This window comes from Culicoides brevitarsis, chromosome 3 (genome assembly GCF_036172545.1).
Source record: "Culicoides brevitarsis isolate CSIRO-B50_1 chromosome 3, AGI_CSIRO_Cbre_v1, whole genome shotgun sequence".
Taxonomy (NCBI): Eukaryota; Metazoa; Arthropoda; class Insecta; order Diptera; family Ceratopogonidae; genus Culicoides; species Culicoides brevitarsis.
This window is the reverse complement of record NC_087087.1, coordinates 12,562,695-12,578,411: the sequence shown is the minus strand read 5'-3', so window position 1 is coordinate 12,578,411 and position 15,717 is coordinate 12,562,695. Positions and strand designations below refer to the sequence as shown.

General features: G+C 30.7%; 4 protein-coding genes across 4 annotated transcripts; 2 read left to right on the top strand and 2 right to left on the bottom strand.

Moving 5' to 3' along the window:
• Positions 1-204: 204 nt before the first annotated feature.
• LOC134833689 (scaffold protein salvador) lies at positions 205-1,818 on the top strand. Its single transcript, XM_063848102.1, has one exon. The coding sequence runs from the start codon at positions 302-304 to the stop codon at positions 1,742-1,744; it is 1,443 nt and encodes a 480-aa protein (XP_063704172.1). The 5' UTR covers positions 205-301; the 3' UTR covers positions 1,745-1,818.
• Positions 1,819-3,022: 1,204 nt separating this feature from the next.
• On the bottom strand, positions 3,023-3,887 carry LOC134836113 (heat shock protein 27-like). The gene is made up of 2 exons (XM_063851322.1): positions 3,597-3,887; positions 3,023-3,536 (listed from the first exon to the last, which is right to left on the bottom strand). Exons 1-2 carry the CDS (start codon positions 3,762-3,764, stop codon positions 3,204-3,206), a joined length of 501 nt encoding a protein of 166 aa, XP_063707392.1. The 5' UTR covers positions 3,765-3,887; the 3' UTR covers positions 3,023-3,203.
• Positions 3,888-5,447: 1,560 nt separating this feature from the next.
• On the top strand, positions 5,448-6,395 carry LOC134836114 (heat shock protein 27-like). Its single transcript, XM_063851323.1, has 2 exons — positions 5,448-6,058; positions 6,150-6,395. Exons 1-2 carry the CDS (start codon positions 5,605-5,607, stop codon positions 6,173-6,175), a joined length of 480 nt encoding a protein of 159 aa, XP_063707393.1. The 5' UTR covers positions 5,448-5,604; the 3' UTR covers positions 6,176-6,395.
• A 2,067-nt stretch (positions 6,396-8,462) lies between these two features.
• On the bottom strand, positions 8,463-14,758 carry LOC134835972 (N(G),N(G)-dimethylarginine dimethylaminohydrolase 1). The gene is made up of 6 exons (XM_063851047.1): positions 14,544-14,758; positions 14,047-14,266; positions 9,749-9,851; positions 9,595-9,692; positions 8,810-9,034; positions 8,463-8,754 (listed from the first exon to the last, which is right to left on the bottom strand). Exons 1-6 carry the CDS (start codon positions 14,570-14,572, stop codon positions 8,629-8,631), a joined length of 801 nt encoding a protein of 266 aa, XP_063707117.1. The 5' UTR covers positions 14,573-14,758; the 3' UTR covers positions 8,463-8,628.
• Positions 14,759-15,717: the final 959 nt, after the last annotated feature.

Genomic DNA, 15,717 nt, shown 5'->3' with positions numbered 1-15,717 from the left:
CGTCGTAAATTTGATAACCCCACCCGCCCCCTAAACTTCCGTCGCCATTAATGGATGGCGCCGAATAACGGCTTGAGACGAATGAAAGTGATAAATTTAAGGCACCGCTGTAAAATCACAAGGCGTCGCTTCATTACCTTCGCAATTCGCCTTCACGCCAATTCATCAAACACAAAGCATCACTTTCATTCGTCTCAAACGTAATTTCCCATAAAATTCGTGCCTTTTTTAATTCGTTTTCCTGCATTTCCACGATGCCTTGTTGCTAAAATCGCCGTTTCTAAATTCCCAAAAAACCGCCATGCTGTCGCGCAAGAGCAAAGACAAGGGCCTGAAGGATGGCGTCGTGGGAAAATACGTGAAAAAAGACACTCCCTCGGAGATTCATGTCGTCACAACTTGGACCGAGAACGCAATGAAAGCCAAAAACCGCAAAAGTGGCTCCAACACCTTCGGCTCACAATCCGCCGTTGGCTTACCTGCGATGCCCCAACCGACATCCTTCAGCAGCATGCGAAGCGTAATCCCGGCAATGACGCCGATGCGAAGTCACCAACTCGGCAAGGAAGGTCGCTACTCGCAGAACAGTATTAATCGTGTAGAGCCGGCAGCATCTCCGTCGCCATCGATGGCACTTGTTAGTCACATGCCTGATGCCGCTGCAAGACGCATCAGTGATGCAGAAAATGCCAATGTTCGTCCGTTGTACCGCGGAAACTGGGGAAATTATCAATCGACGCCCGTTTTTCCGCAACAAGACAACAATTACGTCGACATTGAGGTGATTGATCAGATTCTGCAACAAAATCGGGCCGCTTCGCAATCGAATATTCGGAGTAATTTGATGCCGGGCCCCTCGACGACGAGTATTCGACGCCTAAATGACCATTTTCCGTCGACAACAACAGATTTGGGGGCAAGTCGAGGTGCAATAATGAAAGAAACGTACGAAGACACGTATCCCATTTACGAAAATCAAACGGAACTCGCCTCAGCGTTGCATGGAAGAACGCCCTCGTATCGCGATCCGTATTCGCAGCACTTTTATAGCAACGTGATGCGTCCCGCGGGCAGTGATTCATCATCCACGACAGATGTGCAGCCATTTTATTCGAATGTCTCGTCAATGGAGCACATAAATCGTCAATTGCAGCCCGCAGCGACGCGAATTCGCACCGAAACCATCGACACGGAAGATCTCCCTTTGCCGCCCGGTTGGACTGTCGATCAGACAATTCGCGGAAGGAAATATTACATCGATCACAACACAAAAACCACGCATTGGAGTCATCCGTTGGAGCGAGAAGGCCTTCCTACGGGCTGGCAACGTGCCTATTCCGATCAATATGGCGTTTTTTACTACAATCATTACACGAAGCAATACACGTATCAGCATCCTTACTTCGCCCCGTCGTACTACCAAAATATCCAGAGTTTCCTGCCGCCGCAATTGACGCATTACACGCCATTGACGCATCACAACGCCTTGGTACCGGCAAGTCGACACCTGCTGGGACTCATTCCCGATTGGCTGCAACTTTACGCGAAATCTTCGTTCGAGAACGATCACAAGGTCATCTGGGAGATGTTTCAGTTGCAGCAACTCGAGTGCATTCTGAAGATGATGGTGCAACTTTTCAAGCTAGACTGCCAGAATATCGTGATGAAGTACGAGTCGTATCGCGGCGCTATTATTGAGGAGATGGAAAGACGGGCACGCGAAAAACGCGAAAGTGATATTTGATAAAAGTTTAAATTAATTTATTGTTGACTCATGACGAAAAAAAAAATTTTTTTTTAAGATTTAAGACAGACAATTTTGAGGCCTTAAATAAAAATAAATAAATAAAATATTTTCACAGAAAATTAATTTAATGGAATTTAAATTTCAATATTTTAAGAGAATTTTATGGAAAAAATTTAATTTTTTTTTTATTTTTTAATTTTTTCATTTTTAATTTAATTTTTTTGTCTCAAAAGTTGCTCGTGTGATTTCGAAATTTATTAAAAATTAATTTTTATTGTTTCATTAAGCTATTTTTTCAAAAGTTTGAGCTAAAAATGATTTTTTTCGCATTCAGAATTGATGATTTAATCCAGATTTAATTAACTTTAGATTTAGCTAAAGACGAAATTTTCGTAGTTTTTGATAAAATTTTAAATTAAAATGGGTTAAAATGTCTATTTTTCATATGAAATTATAAAGTTCAGGAGATTTTTTTGACATAAATTCATGATTTAAAATACATTTTTTATTATTATTTTTTTTAATATTTTTTTTTTAATATTTTTTTATATATTTTTTTTTTCATTTTTAATTTAATGAGTCAAAATTTGTTCCTCTTCATCTAAATGGGAGCTTTTGTAGCCTAAAAGAATTTTTTTTTCATTAAACGATCAAGCTAGAGCATAAAAAAGAGGTTTCTGTATTCCAAAAGTTGATATTTTATTAATTTTTGCTTCTGTGAGACACAAAATTTAATTTTTCTTGACTAATTTTGGTCTGTAAAGGACAAAAATCGTCAAAAAATCGAAAATTTTTGCCTTTTTATAAAATTTTGTTCTAAAAATTATTTTTTTTTTAACCATAAATATTCTTATCGAATATCATAAAATCAATTTTTGACTTGGAAAACAAGAAATTTCGTTCAAAAAATCGAATTACGAGCCTTTTGTTTTATTGTTGAAGACTTTCCTTTAGATTTTTTGAACTTACTTTTCAGTCAAAGTCCTTAAAAATCAAATTTCTTCAGATTATTTTTACAAAATTAAAAATTTTATAAGATTTTGTTCAAAAATTTCAATTTTTTTAAGAATTTTTCTCACAAAAAGTTAAAATTTTAAGTTTTTATGCAAATTTTCTAATAAAAAGTTGACTTTTTTATTTTTTTAAAATTCGCGGAAAACCAGATTCATAAAAATCATAAAATTTCATAAGACAGAATTTTCTCATTAATTTTTTTTTCTTTTTTTCTTCGATAATTTTAATACTGAAGTCTTCAAAAATTTTTAAATTTTCATTCTTTACTTTAATTTTTTTTTTAAATTTTGAAATTTAACTTATTTATTTTTTTTTTATTAAATTTTTGATAAATTAAGGAAAAATCACTGAAATTTTCACAAATAAATTTAATTAAAACAAAAAAAATCACAAATTTCGAGGCAATCGAGCAATTAAAATAAAAAATTTTCACAGAAAATCCTCAAATTTGATGCTTAATGTTGATATTCGCAGGCCCCGTTTGTAAAATCGGCAAAACACGTTCGTTCAAGTCGCTTGTTTTCTGTGCCCGAATCGACAAAATCCCATCAGAGCTGAGTGTGGCGACGAGCGAATGGAAATCAATCTCCGGCGGAACAATTAATTTTCGGGTAAAACGACGTTCAGTGTCAATTGAATCCGATCCATCCTTGCGAGGCTCGTGTTTGCCCTCGATGACGACAGTTCGAGGAGTGTCGTAAGTTTTCACCGTAATCTCGTTCGGGGCAAAGTCAAAAACATCCATGTGGGCTTCGAAACCGTCTTTTGTGACAACCTGAGGACAAAATTTCAAAGTTTTTTGGATTTTCATGAAAAAATGCGTGAAAAAACTTACCGGCGGCGGATCATGACGACGATTGGCGGGAAGAGAAAACGACCTGCGATAAATTGGATGCACGCCAAGTCCAAAATGGTGATACGAGTCGGGCAGGTAGTCACGATCGAAAGATGAGTCGCGGAAAAGTACGGGAGTTGTGTGATGCAAATGTGGGATAAATGACATGATTTTTGGTTTTTTAGATGATTTTACAAAGGAATAAGTTGATTTTCACGAAAAATACGAAGAATGAATTTTTTTTGGTTAAGCTTTAAAACGCTTCTCACTGGAAGTAAGTAAGTAATGAGACTGAAAATGATTAATTGTAGTTGTAGTTGTAGTAAAAAAATATTTAAAGGAGTATTAGATTTGACTCAAATTTGACACAGTGGGATGTTATTAAAGAATTTTTGGACAAAAAAATTAATTTTCAGATTTTTTGCTGAAAAATGTATGAAAATCTCAAATTTTTATCTGAAAATGTAGAAAAAAATTATCAAAATGTCAGACGAAAAACTTATTAAAATCTAAATCTAAGCTTTTGATGATATTTTTATCAGAACATAAAATGATATAAATTAACTTCACCTTTTTTTTAAATTCTTTTCAGTAAATTTTCAAATTATACTTTAGCTCAGTAAATTTTACAAAAAAATATAAATTTTGTTTTGTGAGGAAAAATATGAGAAATTTGAACCTTTTCTTTAAAAAAAATGAAAAATTTAATTTTTAAAAATCATGCAAATTCAATAAATTTTGGATTTTTGTTAATTAAAAAATTGAAAATTTAATGTAAAAAAATTGTAATTTACAAAATGTAATTAAAAATTAAAATTCAATTTTAACCTATTGCGATTTTTTAAAAATATTTTAAAAAAAAATTATTAAAATTATTATTAATAATCGAAAATTTTAATTTTGAACAATTTTTAAGAAAAATTTGTATCAAAAATTGATCAAAAAATTTTTTCTTGTGTTCTAAAAGGAGAAAAAATCAAGAATGTATCCAAAAATTGTCAAAAATATAATTAAAGTTATTCTTAATTTTTATTGCATTTTTTCCTAATAGATATCCTGAAATTAAAAAAAAAAATTTAAGAATTTTGATATTTTTTTAAGAGCTTTGATTATTTTTTTTTTAATTTTGTAATTTTTTATTATTAAAAAATAAATTTGTTTATTTGTATCAAAAATTTTTATTTGAGGTCGTAAGATAATATTTTCAAAAATTAAAATTTTCTTGAAAAAACTTTGAAAAATCATAAAAATACAAAAAATTTTGTCATATTTTAAGAAATTTTAACAAATTTTTGTAGTATTTTAAAAAAAATATATATTCAAAAAAATTCAAATTTTAAAAAAATTGTTAATATTTGGATAAAAATTAAATTTGTTTTTAATTAGTTGAAAACTCTTTGTTAAGCAATTTTCTGAGAATTTTTTTTGAAAATCATAGAAAAATTAAAATTTTTATACAAATTTTGCATGAAAAAAATTGCCAAAATCCCACAGTGTCTACTTCATCTTTTATCAACATCCCCAAAAAGAGACAAAAACTTACCTCACTTTCCAATAAAAAAATTTTTCTAATCAAATTTTTCTTGAATTTCCTATTTTTTCTTCAAAATTCAACACGCAATTTCGATTTTTCTAAAATTTTCTACCAATTTCTACTTGTCTCTAGAATCTCAGCATAAATCGCAGACCGCATAAACATAAAATAGTGCAACACCTTTCTCTTTCACTCCCCTTTATGCTCTTGCTTCGATACCCTTCCACTTGTTTCTATTTTGTTCCATGCCGTTCGATGTGTTAGTTGCGCCTAACGGAAAAGGGAGCCGTAGTATAAATACCGTGTCGTCTCGCTGCTTTCCTCGTATTCATAAATCAACACTCGTATCGAGCAGTAATTCTTGAGAAAAGTTAAAAATCGTGTTTTTTGTGTTTAAAAAAAAAATCATTTTGAAAAAAATCTACTGACAATTATTTTTTTACGGAATTAAACAAAAAAAAAAAACTTACAAAAATGTCGATTATTCCTCATATTTTGCGCCAAGAGCCCGCCATCTACGACACACATTTCGGGCAAATTATCCATCCGGACATGATGAAGGACATCTTTATGGCGCCCCACAAGTTGCGTTCGTTGCATTTGGCGGATCAAGTGGGCGACAAGAGCCCGCTATCGTTGCTCACGAAGGACGGCTTCCAAGTTTGCCTGGATGTGCAGCAATTTGAGCCGAAAGAAATCACCGTCAAGGCCGTGGACAACCAGATTATCGTCGAGGGCAAGCACGAGGAGAAGGACGACCATCATGGTTCGATTTCGCGCCATTTTGTACGCAAATACACGCTGCCCAAGGACATCGATATCGCGGATTTGCACACGACGCTCAGCTCCGACGGCATTTTGACCTTGAAGGCGCACAAGAAAGCCGAGGGCAACGCCAAAATTGTCCCGATTCAACAAACTGGACCAGGTAAGCACAAGAAAAAAGTCACTTTTCGCACAATTTTTCGCTAAAAAAAATCATTTTCGCTCATTTTTCGTTCATTTTTTACCCATAACAGCACGTAGCTCCATTAAACATAACTAAGAAAATGCACCAAAGCACTTCTGGCAAGGCTTTTTTTCGTACAACCAGTGATCCATCAGCTAGTTTTTTAAGGAAATCGCATGCAGGTGAACCAAGTGTTAGAAATTAAGACGTAAATCATCTCATTTAACTTAAAAATCATCAAAATTTGAAACATTTTTCACGATTTTTCTAGTTTTAAGCGAATTTTTTGTATGTCATCAACTTTTTTACCTAAAAATAACCCAAGTTTGTCTCAAAAGTGTTAAAATAAGTCAAAAAAATTAATGAATAAATGTACTTTTTTACTAGAAATAACTTAAAACGATAAAAAAATTTTTTTTTTACCTTCCTTCACTCTTCATTGGCTCTTCTAAGGTTGCATTAACTTCACATCTGCTCGAATTTGATTAATTTTGTGCCGGAAGAAGAATACTGCGTAGTAAACAATAACATTTTTGACCTTCAGCGATGCACTCAACATTGAAAACGAGCAGACACGACGCTCTACGTTGCATAATCTTTGTTTTTGTTTTGCCGGCATTTCATGAATGGTGTTCCCCTCGATGATTATTACTTCATTTTGTTATGACGCGGTGATGATGTGTAGTAACAAGTGTGAATTCGATGTGAAATTCGGTATAAAAGTGAGATTTTTGGTTGAAATTGAAGTTTTTTTGAGGAAATTTTGGGATTTTGTGGCAGAAAATGGGCTTTTGAGTATGAAAAAGGTTCTTTTTTGGTTCATCGAGGTTGAATTTTTGGATTATTTGTCCTAGTTAAGGCTTTGAAGTAGAGTTTTTTATCTGAAAACTTGAAATTTAGTCAATTTTTGATTCAATTTGAGAGAAAATTTTAATTTTCCATGAAAAATTTTAATTTTTCATGACAAATTTTTGTATGGAAAGATATTTTTTTTGTAAATTGAAGCTGAAAATTGATGTTTTTGAGAAAATTTATTTATTTTTGTCTCAAAAGTAATTTTTCTGACGTCAGAAAAGATTTCTCCTGACTCATAAAGGTAAGATTTTTGGATTAAATGGTCAAGTTGAAACTCTAGAGAGAACTTTTTGCACCCGAAACTTGGAATTTAGTCAATTTTGGGTTCAATAAGTTACAAAATTTTAATTTTCCATGATAAATTTTGGAATAAAAACTTAAATTTTCTAAAATTATAGCGGAAAATCTAAGTTTTTGAAGCGAATTTCTTAATTTTTGTCCCAAAAGACTTTAAAAAGGCTCAAAACTCATTTTTCTGACCCCAGAAAAGTGTCCTCATGGTTCATGAAGGTCAAATTTTTCGAAGAAAAAGGTCGAATTTGAACTCCAAAAGAAGATTTCTGGACTTAAGAAGTGTAATTTGTTAAAATTTAGGTTCAATGAGGGATGAAATTTATTTTTTTCTTGATAAAAATTGATTTACAAATGATAAAAATCGTATAATTTTTAGTTCTCCAATGAATTTTAATGAAAAAATTTTGTTTTCGACAATTTTCGGTTTAAAAGTTATGAAATTTCTTCCATAAAATATACTTTAACTCAAAATTTTGCGATATGAAAGTCTTTTCGTGAAATATTTTATCATAACTTGTCTCAAAATTGTCAAATTGAAGCCTAAAATCACAAATTTTCTGCCTTTAAAAATTTTTGAAGACCAAAATAATGAAATTTTTTAGAAAATTAAGCCATAAAATATTTTTGTTTGACATTTTCTCTTCATTTTTAATGACTTTTTTCACAAATATCTTCAAGAGATGCGATTTTTTCATATTCTGATTTAATATCATACCTGAAAATTTTAAAATTTTGTCAAAAATTCTCATAAAACTCACTAAAAATCTATTTTTTTTTTTCAAACATCAATTAATTTATTTGAATTTTCCTTTGTTATAATTTAAAATTAAGTTAAAAGTTGATTTTTATTTAAATATTTTTTGTTAAATATTAATATTATTTATTTTTTAAAATTTAATCTGATGCATTTTAGCAGAATTTCCTTAAAACTTTTAATCTATGGTTAAAATTTGTATCATTTGTTTTGTAATTTTTCACTTAAACTCTAAAATTTTACTAGTTCACGAACTATTTTCGAAACATTTTCATTAAACTTTTAAAATTGGTAAAGAAAAGCTACTTTTTCTCCGTGATTTTTTGAAGCTACGAACTGGGGTTTCAGAGTTTTGTCACTTTTTTCAGGTACGCGACCTGAGTTTTCACTAAAAATATTTTTTTTAAATAGATAGAAAGCAATAAATAATACTGAGAAAGTAGAAAAAGTACGAAAGAAGGAACAGAAAAAAAAGAAAAAAATAATTAATCACTTTAATGAGCTTTCGCTTGGCAGTGAAAAGCATCTTTCGTTAAAATTTTTTATAAGATTAACAACAAAAACTCGATTTTTTCCTTAAAATTACATGATTTTCAAACACACAAGAGACAAACGCGCGATCAAGCAAACTCGAAGACGAAAAAATTTAAAGATGACGAATGTGCTTTGTACGTTTCAGCAGGATACAGCAAGCTGTAAGGCCTGTGGAGAATTTTCCGAGTTCGGAAAAGTGAAGACTTTGACGCGGAATGTCGATTTTTTCAGCAATTATCTAAAAAAAAATATTTTTTAGCAATTTTTAATGAAAAAAAAGGAAAATTTCTCACCGTTGATGATACGGGGATCTCTTCAACGTTGCGATGGACTAACGTGCCGTTGATATAAAGCACGTTGGCGGCCTTTTCCTCGCTCAAGGTCAACGTTTGGTAGTTAAAGGTGGCTTCGCGTTCAATTCGCTTGAGAATTTCCTGAGAATCTTTGGATGTGCTGCAACACAAGAGATCGGGACCTGCCATCGACACGTAATATTTGAGGTGATGATGCTCTGCGACCTAAAAAATTTCAAAAAATTTCATTAAAAATTGCTTTAAATTAAAATTTTAGGGTAAAAACGAAGCTTTAACGATCAAAAAAGTGCTTTTTAATGAGAAATTGTGTTTTTTAAAGCAGTCCTAGACTAGTTACAGGCCAAGCAGGCAAAATATATTCGAGAGAAAAGCTCAAAGAACGTCAGAAAGGCAGAAAAAATGTCAAAATTTGCAACCTGAATTATTCCATCGACTAAATCCAGTGTACAAACTAACTGTTTCTTTTTTTGTTTTGTACATTTTTGAGTCAGAGTGAGATCTTCTACCTAATATAGTACAATATAGTATAGAGTATAGTGAGGAAATAAGAAAATTTGTCCTTATTTTTCATAAAAAATCAAGAAATCAAAAAAATTTCTTTAAAAAAAAATTTTTTTGTTCAATTTCTTCTAAAAATTGTGTGAAAAAATTAAATTTCAAGTGTTTCAGTGTAAAAAAGAGTTTTAAAAGTGAAAAAATCAAAAGAAAAATTCGTCCAAAGCAACATTTATAAACAAAAATTCAAAATAAAATCAATTTTATACCTTTATTGGTACACAAGGGTATTCCGGGAAGGCAGCTGCAACCGCACGAGCACCTGCTTCATTAGTCCATTTCGATAAACCGACGAAAAATTCACGACCTACAATGAAATTTTGCATTAAAACATGAAAAAATGAACTAAAAATCGAGATTTACCTGTGAAAAGTACATCACCGCCATCTAATTTCGCATTCGGATCGGCAATTTCCGCCAGCGGCAGGTCCAGTTCCTTCTTTAGCACAGCGCGGACTGTTTCGACCTGCAAGAAATTCAAGTTTTTTCAATTATTTAAATGATTTTTTTACAAAAGGGACAATAGGAAGTGAAAATTTTACTCGAAAAATCACGTTTCGCGAGTGATAAAGTCCTCATTTCCGCAATTTTTTTGAAAATCGCGCGCAACATTGTAGCACGTTTGCTTGTTTGTTTGTTATAAACAATGAAATAAATTTATTTTGATACATTCTGGTCTGCGAGTTGTCAAAAAGTAATAAAATGTAACAAACTCAAGTGATTTAATCAACAAGTTCAATTATTGTGTCAAGTTATTTATTTAATTTGGTGTCTTGTGAGGCGGAAAAGTGCATGAAACAAAGGAAGAAAGTATTTTTGGTACAAAATTTTTTAAGAAGATTATCGCTGTAATCCAATAGAAAGTAAATTTTAAACGTGACTTCCTCATGTGGGAGAAAAATTTCATAAATTACTCACAAAATCTTATAAAAAATTTATTTTTTGTTACAAAATTAAAAGAAATTAACTTTAAAAAAAAATATAAATAAAGAATTTTCTTAGAACGAACCATAAAAATGACGATTTTCAACGGTCGTTCACACTTGCAGTGATTCATTCAAGTTCAAGTTCGCTTTGATCGTCAATTTGTTGGGTCTATTGTTCGATAAAAACTTTGATATTTCAACAAAAAAACGATTTTAAATGATAATTCAAGTGCATTTGAGGACATTTAGAGCACAAAGAGTTTACGACGACAGAATTTTAATGCAATTTCATCGCGTTTCTTATCTTTGATAAAGGTGCAATGAATTTAAAAGATAAGTTTTATTGGTGTTTGACAATTAAATACGTAATTTTTTACTGAAAATAATCGCAAATTTTATTTTAAAGTTGATTTTTGACAAAAAATTGAAATTTTTCAAATTATTTTTTTTTTAAATTTTGATTTTTTATGCATTTAGAAGAATTTTCTTGACTTTTGATTTGAAAAAGTAATTATTTTTTAAATTTTTACATAGAAAATCGTTTTTGATATCAAAATGTACCAAAAATGACAGTTTTCTATTCAATTTTTAAAAATAAAGCAACTTTCAAGTTGAAAATTTTCAAAAGAGACATATTTGAAAAATAAAATTTTCAATTTTTATAAAAAAAAAATTGATTTTTTTAAAATTTAGAAGCGCAAATTAAATTTCGAGAAGATGTGGAAAAAATTTAATAATTAAAAAATATTTTTTAAAATTCATAAAAAATATTTTTTTAAATAAAAAAAAATGAAACTGAATTGAAAACTAAAAAAATATTGAAAATAAAATTCATATCTGTAGATAAAAAAATAATTTTAAACTGACAAAAAAAATTTAAGAAAATTTTTAATACACCGAATATTTTGTAAAAGTAATAATTCAAAAATAATTAAAAAACTATTATTTTAAATTTATTTCTTTAAATTGAAGGCTTCAATCCTTCAATTGGAAATTTTTTTTTTTAATTTTATTTATTTTTTGATTAAAATGCCTCCGTTGTACTTTGATAAAGCTACAGACTTGCTTTCATAAATTCTAAACATTAATATTTACAAAAGAAATTTATATAGATGCATTTTTTGAATAAATTTCATGTAAAAAACACCTTTTTCTCTTAAAATATTCAAATATTCTTCATAATTTAATTCATTTTTTAACAAAGAAAGACCGGAATGTAATTTAATATCATGACACAAAACATTTTTTTTACAAAAATTTAATGCTTAGAATTTCTTTTAATGCTCACAGGTGTAACATTTCTCTTGAAACTTTCTTCTAAACATCAAAATGTATCAAAAAAACTCAAAAAATATCTTTTACAAAAGATGAAATTTTTGACTTCTAAGAAAAAATTTTCATCTTTGCTCTTGAACAATTTAAAAATCTCAACAGAAAAGTGAAAAGTCATGCCAAAGGACAAAAAATCCATTTTCAGCAAAAATCTGCGACAATTCATTGAACGTTTGCCAACAAAAACTTACAAAACTCTACCCAAAAAAAAAACAGAAAAATTTTATCAGTTGTCTTCATACGGTACAGAGCCATAAATATATCGAAATCGACGGAAATAGTGGCAAAAAAACAAAAAAAGATTCGTTCAAGGTCACAGTAACGAAACAAAAACACACAAAAATTCAATCTAATAAAGTACCGGTCGTCGTAACTCGCTAACTGACTAACTAAATAACGAAAAATATGCAAATTTTATGTCACGCATCTATTTTTGTGTCGTTTTCTTATCTCTCGTGTTTGCTTTTGAAAGATTTTTGTTCTGTTTCTTTCAAATATTTGCCCTTTCTGTTGACTCAAAAAATTAACAAAAATTATTTTTTGCATAGAAAAAAAAATTATTGCAGCAGCATGATAAATGCCAGATATGTGATAACCAGAAAAATATTTCGAGGTCAGTTAATTTGTTTCAATGTAATGCTCGTGCATGTTTTTTTTTTTGTTTTTTATTTTTATGATGATTGTTAGATCACACAAGTGATGAGCTGGCGTAATGCGAGTCGTAAAAGAATAAATTGAATAACCAGATATTAAAATTTTTTCCCTCATTATTCTGTGTAATACAAATTAATGAGGGAGTGACAGGGGTCAGAAGTCAATAAAAATATTTTTTTGGGTTAATTAAAGGAAGAATTTTCTTTAAAAAATTGAGATTTTATGGTTTTGATTATAAATTTTAATGGAAATTGACAGATCAGTTTTAAAAAATTGGTTTGACAGTTGACAGGTGTCAAAATTTTTGATGAAATGTCAAATTTTTAAGAATTTTAACATAAACTACGGTAAATTTTTCATTCAAATCATAATTCTTTAATCTTTATATCAAAAAAATATTTAAAAATTGAAATTTTAAAGAAATTTTTGACAGCTGTCAAATAGTATGGTGTTATTTCAAATGTCAAAATTTCATTAAAAATCTTAATTTTTAGTGCAAACGAGATAAATTTGGATATTTTTATTTAAACTATTGAAATTTTATGTTAAAAAGTTAAGTTGTTTTTGTAAAAATTTGACAGCTGTCAACTGTCAAAATTCTTTTCGATGACAGAAACATAAATTTTGATCGTTTTAAAGTTTTTAAATTAAGAGTTTTTCCAGAAACGACACGAAGTAACTTTAAAAATACCTAAAAATGGAGATTTGAGCAAAATTTTGACAAATGTCATGTGTCAAATAATACATGTCAATGACAGATGTCAAAAACTTTGTTGAAATTTAAAATTTTTATGAATATTTGGTTTATTTGTGTCAATTTTCTTTATAAAATAATGAACTTTAAAAAAAAAAGAAAATTTTTTGACAGCTGTCAAATATCAATCCAATGACAGATGTCACAAATTTGAATGAACTTTAAAATATTTTTAAATTTTCAATAAATTTGTGTCAATTTTTATCGAAATATTGAAACTTGACTACGAAAAATGACAAAATATTTGATTTTTCATAAAATTTTTTGACAGCTGTCAACTGTCAAAGTAAATTTTCATACTTAAAATGATAATTTTTTAACATCATGAACGTTAGTTTAACAAATTTGATCAAAAAATGTACAAAAACTTTTTAAAAAAGTCATAAAAATTTATTTCTTTAAAAAAACTTTGACATCTGTCATCAAAATCTTTAAATAAGTTCACTCAATTGATCTTTTAAAACCATTTTCTATTAAAAATCATTCAATAAAATACGCATTTCCATTCCCTGCATCTTACCAAATGTCACACACATGCCTCATTTGCTCTCCATACATCATCATTAAGTGTAATTACGATTTTTAACGACTTACTTAGATACTTGTAACAAACTACTACTTACTTCTACCGAGCAATTAAAAATTTTATGTTTCAATTTTATTGGTTACACATTACGACGCACCGAGTACGAACCGAATACGGGTTTCTTAGAAGTTATTTTTCTCCAAAAATAGACTTTTTGACCTATTTGGTTTAAATTTTACAAGTTTTCAACGCACGCACCGTAAATTCCATTGTTTTATTTTGATAATCTAGTTTCGAATGAAAAATATCGACACGAATCGAAGCATAAATTACATTTTTTATGGTTTTCATTCGATTTAATTGATTAGAGTGACACAATTTTGTCGATTTTTGTGCCTCCCACAGTTTTGCGTTGACGACAAGCGACGTTAATTGATTGCTTTGATTGAATTGTGATTGAATTTCTCACCTCTTTTTGTCGATTCGGGTCTCCGGGTCGCGTAATGAGTGCAATTCCGTTGCAAACGATCGCCATGTCTTCCACGAAAGCGCATTCCGGACATGCCTCATCGGGCGGCAACTCAATAACATCCAAGCCGAGATCTCGCAGGAGCTTCACGTAAGCCTCATGCTGACTTTTTGCCTCTTCCAGCTCGATTTCGCCTCGTGTGCGCAACGAAAGTGGAATTCTGAGGTAAGACGAGAGAGAAAAAAAAATTAAGTTGTAAACAAATCACCCGAAGACGGTGTCAAGTTTCGTCCGTAACTTAATTGCAAGTGCAGATAATTACGGCTGAAACTCGATACTCGTCACTTCACACGGAAATTTGTCATGGATCGGGCAAAAGTTAGCGCCAAAAATGAAAAATCAACGAAAAATTGGGTCACGACAGATGATCTCATAAATATTGATTTTTTTTTTTTGCATAATATCCTTGGATGGACTCGCGGCAAAAGGTATCTTACCGTGAAACGAGGGCGTGTGTGTACTTCATATTCGCTCTAATTGCTTCGTCGTGTTTTTCGCAGGTTTTTCAGTTAAATTTCCGTTTTTTCGGGGTGTTTTTTGGCTTTTACGATGTCCCGTCGCGTCGTCTAGCACATTTTACGGGGAGCGGGAATTAATTTGCGGATTTAAGGGGTGAAAAATGCACAAAATACGGAGCGACGATACTTCCGTGTGATAGTCGATTGCAAAACTGATGCGAAATTGCCATTTGATAATTCAATAAAACCACTTTTTAACAGGGACGTACCTAGGGGAAAATTATTTGGGGGCCTCCTAAGTTGATTTTTATTTTTTTTAATGTTAAATTTTAAAAACTATTTGAAAACTAAAATTTTTTTAGCAAACCATTCAAAGGTTGTTATTTTTTTTTATTTTTTTCACTTTAAAAAAAATTCGTTTATGAGAAAATTTTTAAGTGTGTTGCGGATGTCATTAGTTTTGATGCGAGATTAATTTCTAAGTTATTGTGTTGCGGATGTCAAAATTATCTCTCAATTTCCGTAATTTTCCATTAAATTTAAAATTTAAGTATAAAATGTTTGAATTGTTTTTAAATATTTTTTTTTTATTTTGAATTTTTTTTTCTCATATTCTTCATCTTTATTTTTCGCTGATTATCTAACTGTCCCTGAATTCTCTCGATGTTCTGTACTATCACTCGTATCTCGTCCCCCAGATGAAACAACTCCAATCTCTTAAGTTTTATTGTGTCCTACACTTCCTCTTGAATAGTAACAGTTCCGTCTTGTATATTTCGGTGTTGGAGTAGCATGTCCTTTCGCCGTTTGAACATCGCCGTTCACGATTTGCGCGAAAATCTCGATTATAGTGGCGAAACCCATGGCAAAAAACATAAAAATTGTCTGCCTGCCGGATTTGTTCCCCTGGTGTTGAAGAGCGAGTTGTGAAAATAGGCCTGGGACACCTGTTTACTCGGTGCCAACGATCGCGACCTTGATGGCAGAGTAGCAGATGATTGTTGTCCTGCAACCGCCACGAATTTGCTCCGTATTGACATGAACATCGCCATTCACGATTTGCTCGCTCGAGAATGGTGGCGAAACCCATCGCAAACGACATAAATTGTAGCTTAAAATAAAGCTTCAGGGCCTTCTTTGCCTTTCCTTAATG

What these genes read in the sequence shown, in the direction of transcription:
- LOC134833689 (XM_063848102.1), top strand. Translation starts at nt 302, where the DNA reads ATGCTGTCGCGCAAGAGCAAAGACAAGGGCCTGAAGGATGGCGTCGTG.
- LOC134836113 (XM_063851322.1), bottom strand. Translation starts at nt 3,764, where the DNA reads ATGTCATTTATCCCACATTTGCATCACACAACTCCCGTACTTTTCCGC. An exon ending in GTCGTCATGATCCGCCGCCG is followed by an intron (nt 3,537 to 3,596) that starts GTAAGTTTTTTC and finishes TTTTGTCCTCAG; the next exon opens with GTTGTCACAAAAGACGGTTT.
- LOC134836114 (XM_063851323.1), top strand. Translation starts at nt 5,605, where the DNA reads ATGTCGATTATTCCTCATATTTTGCGCCAAGAGCCCGCCATCTACGAC. An exon ending in GATTCAACAAACTGGACCAG is followed by an intron (nt 6,059 to 6,149) that starts GTAAGCACAAGA and finishes TACCCATAACAG; the next exon opens with CACGTAGCTCCATTAAACAT.
- LOC134835972 (XM_063851047.1), bottom strand. Translation starts at nt 14,572, where the DNA reads ATGAAGTACACACACGCCCTCGTTTCACG. An exon ending in ACCCGAATCGACAAAAAGAG is followed by an intron (nt 9,852 to 14,046) that starts GTGAGAAATTCA and finishes AATTTCTTGCAG; the next exon opens with GTCGAAACAGTCCGCGCTGT. An exon ending in CGGTGATGTACTTTTCACAG is followed by an intron (nt 9,693 to 9,748) that starts GTAAATCTCGAT and finishes ATTTCATTGTAG; the next exon opens with GTCGTGAATTTTTCGTCGGT.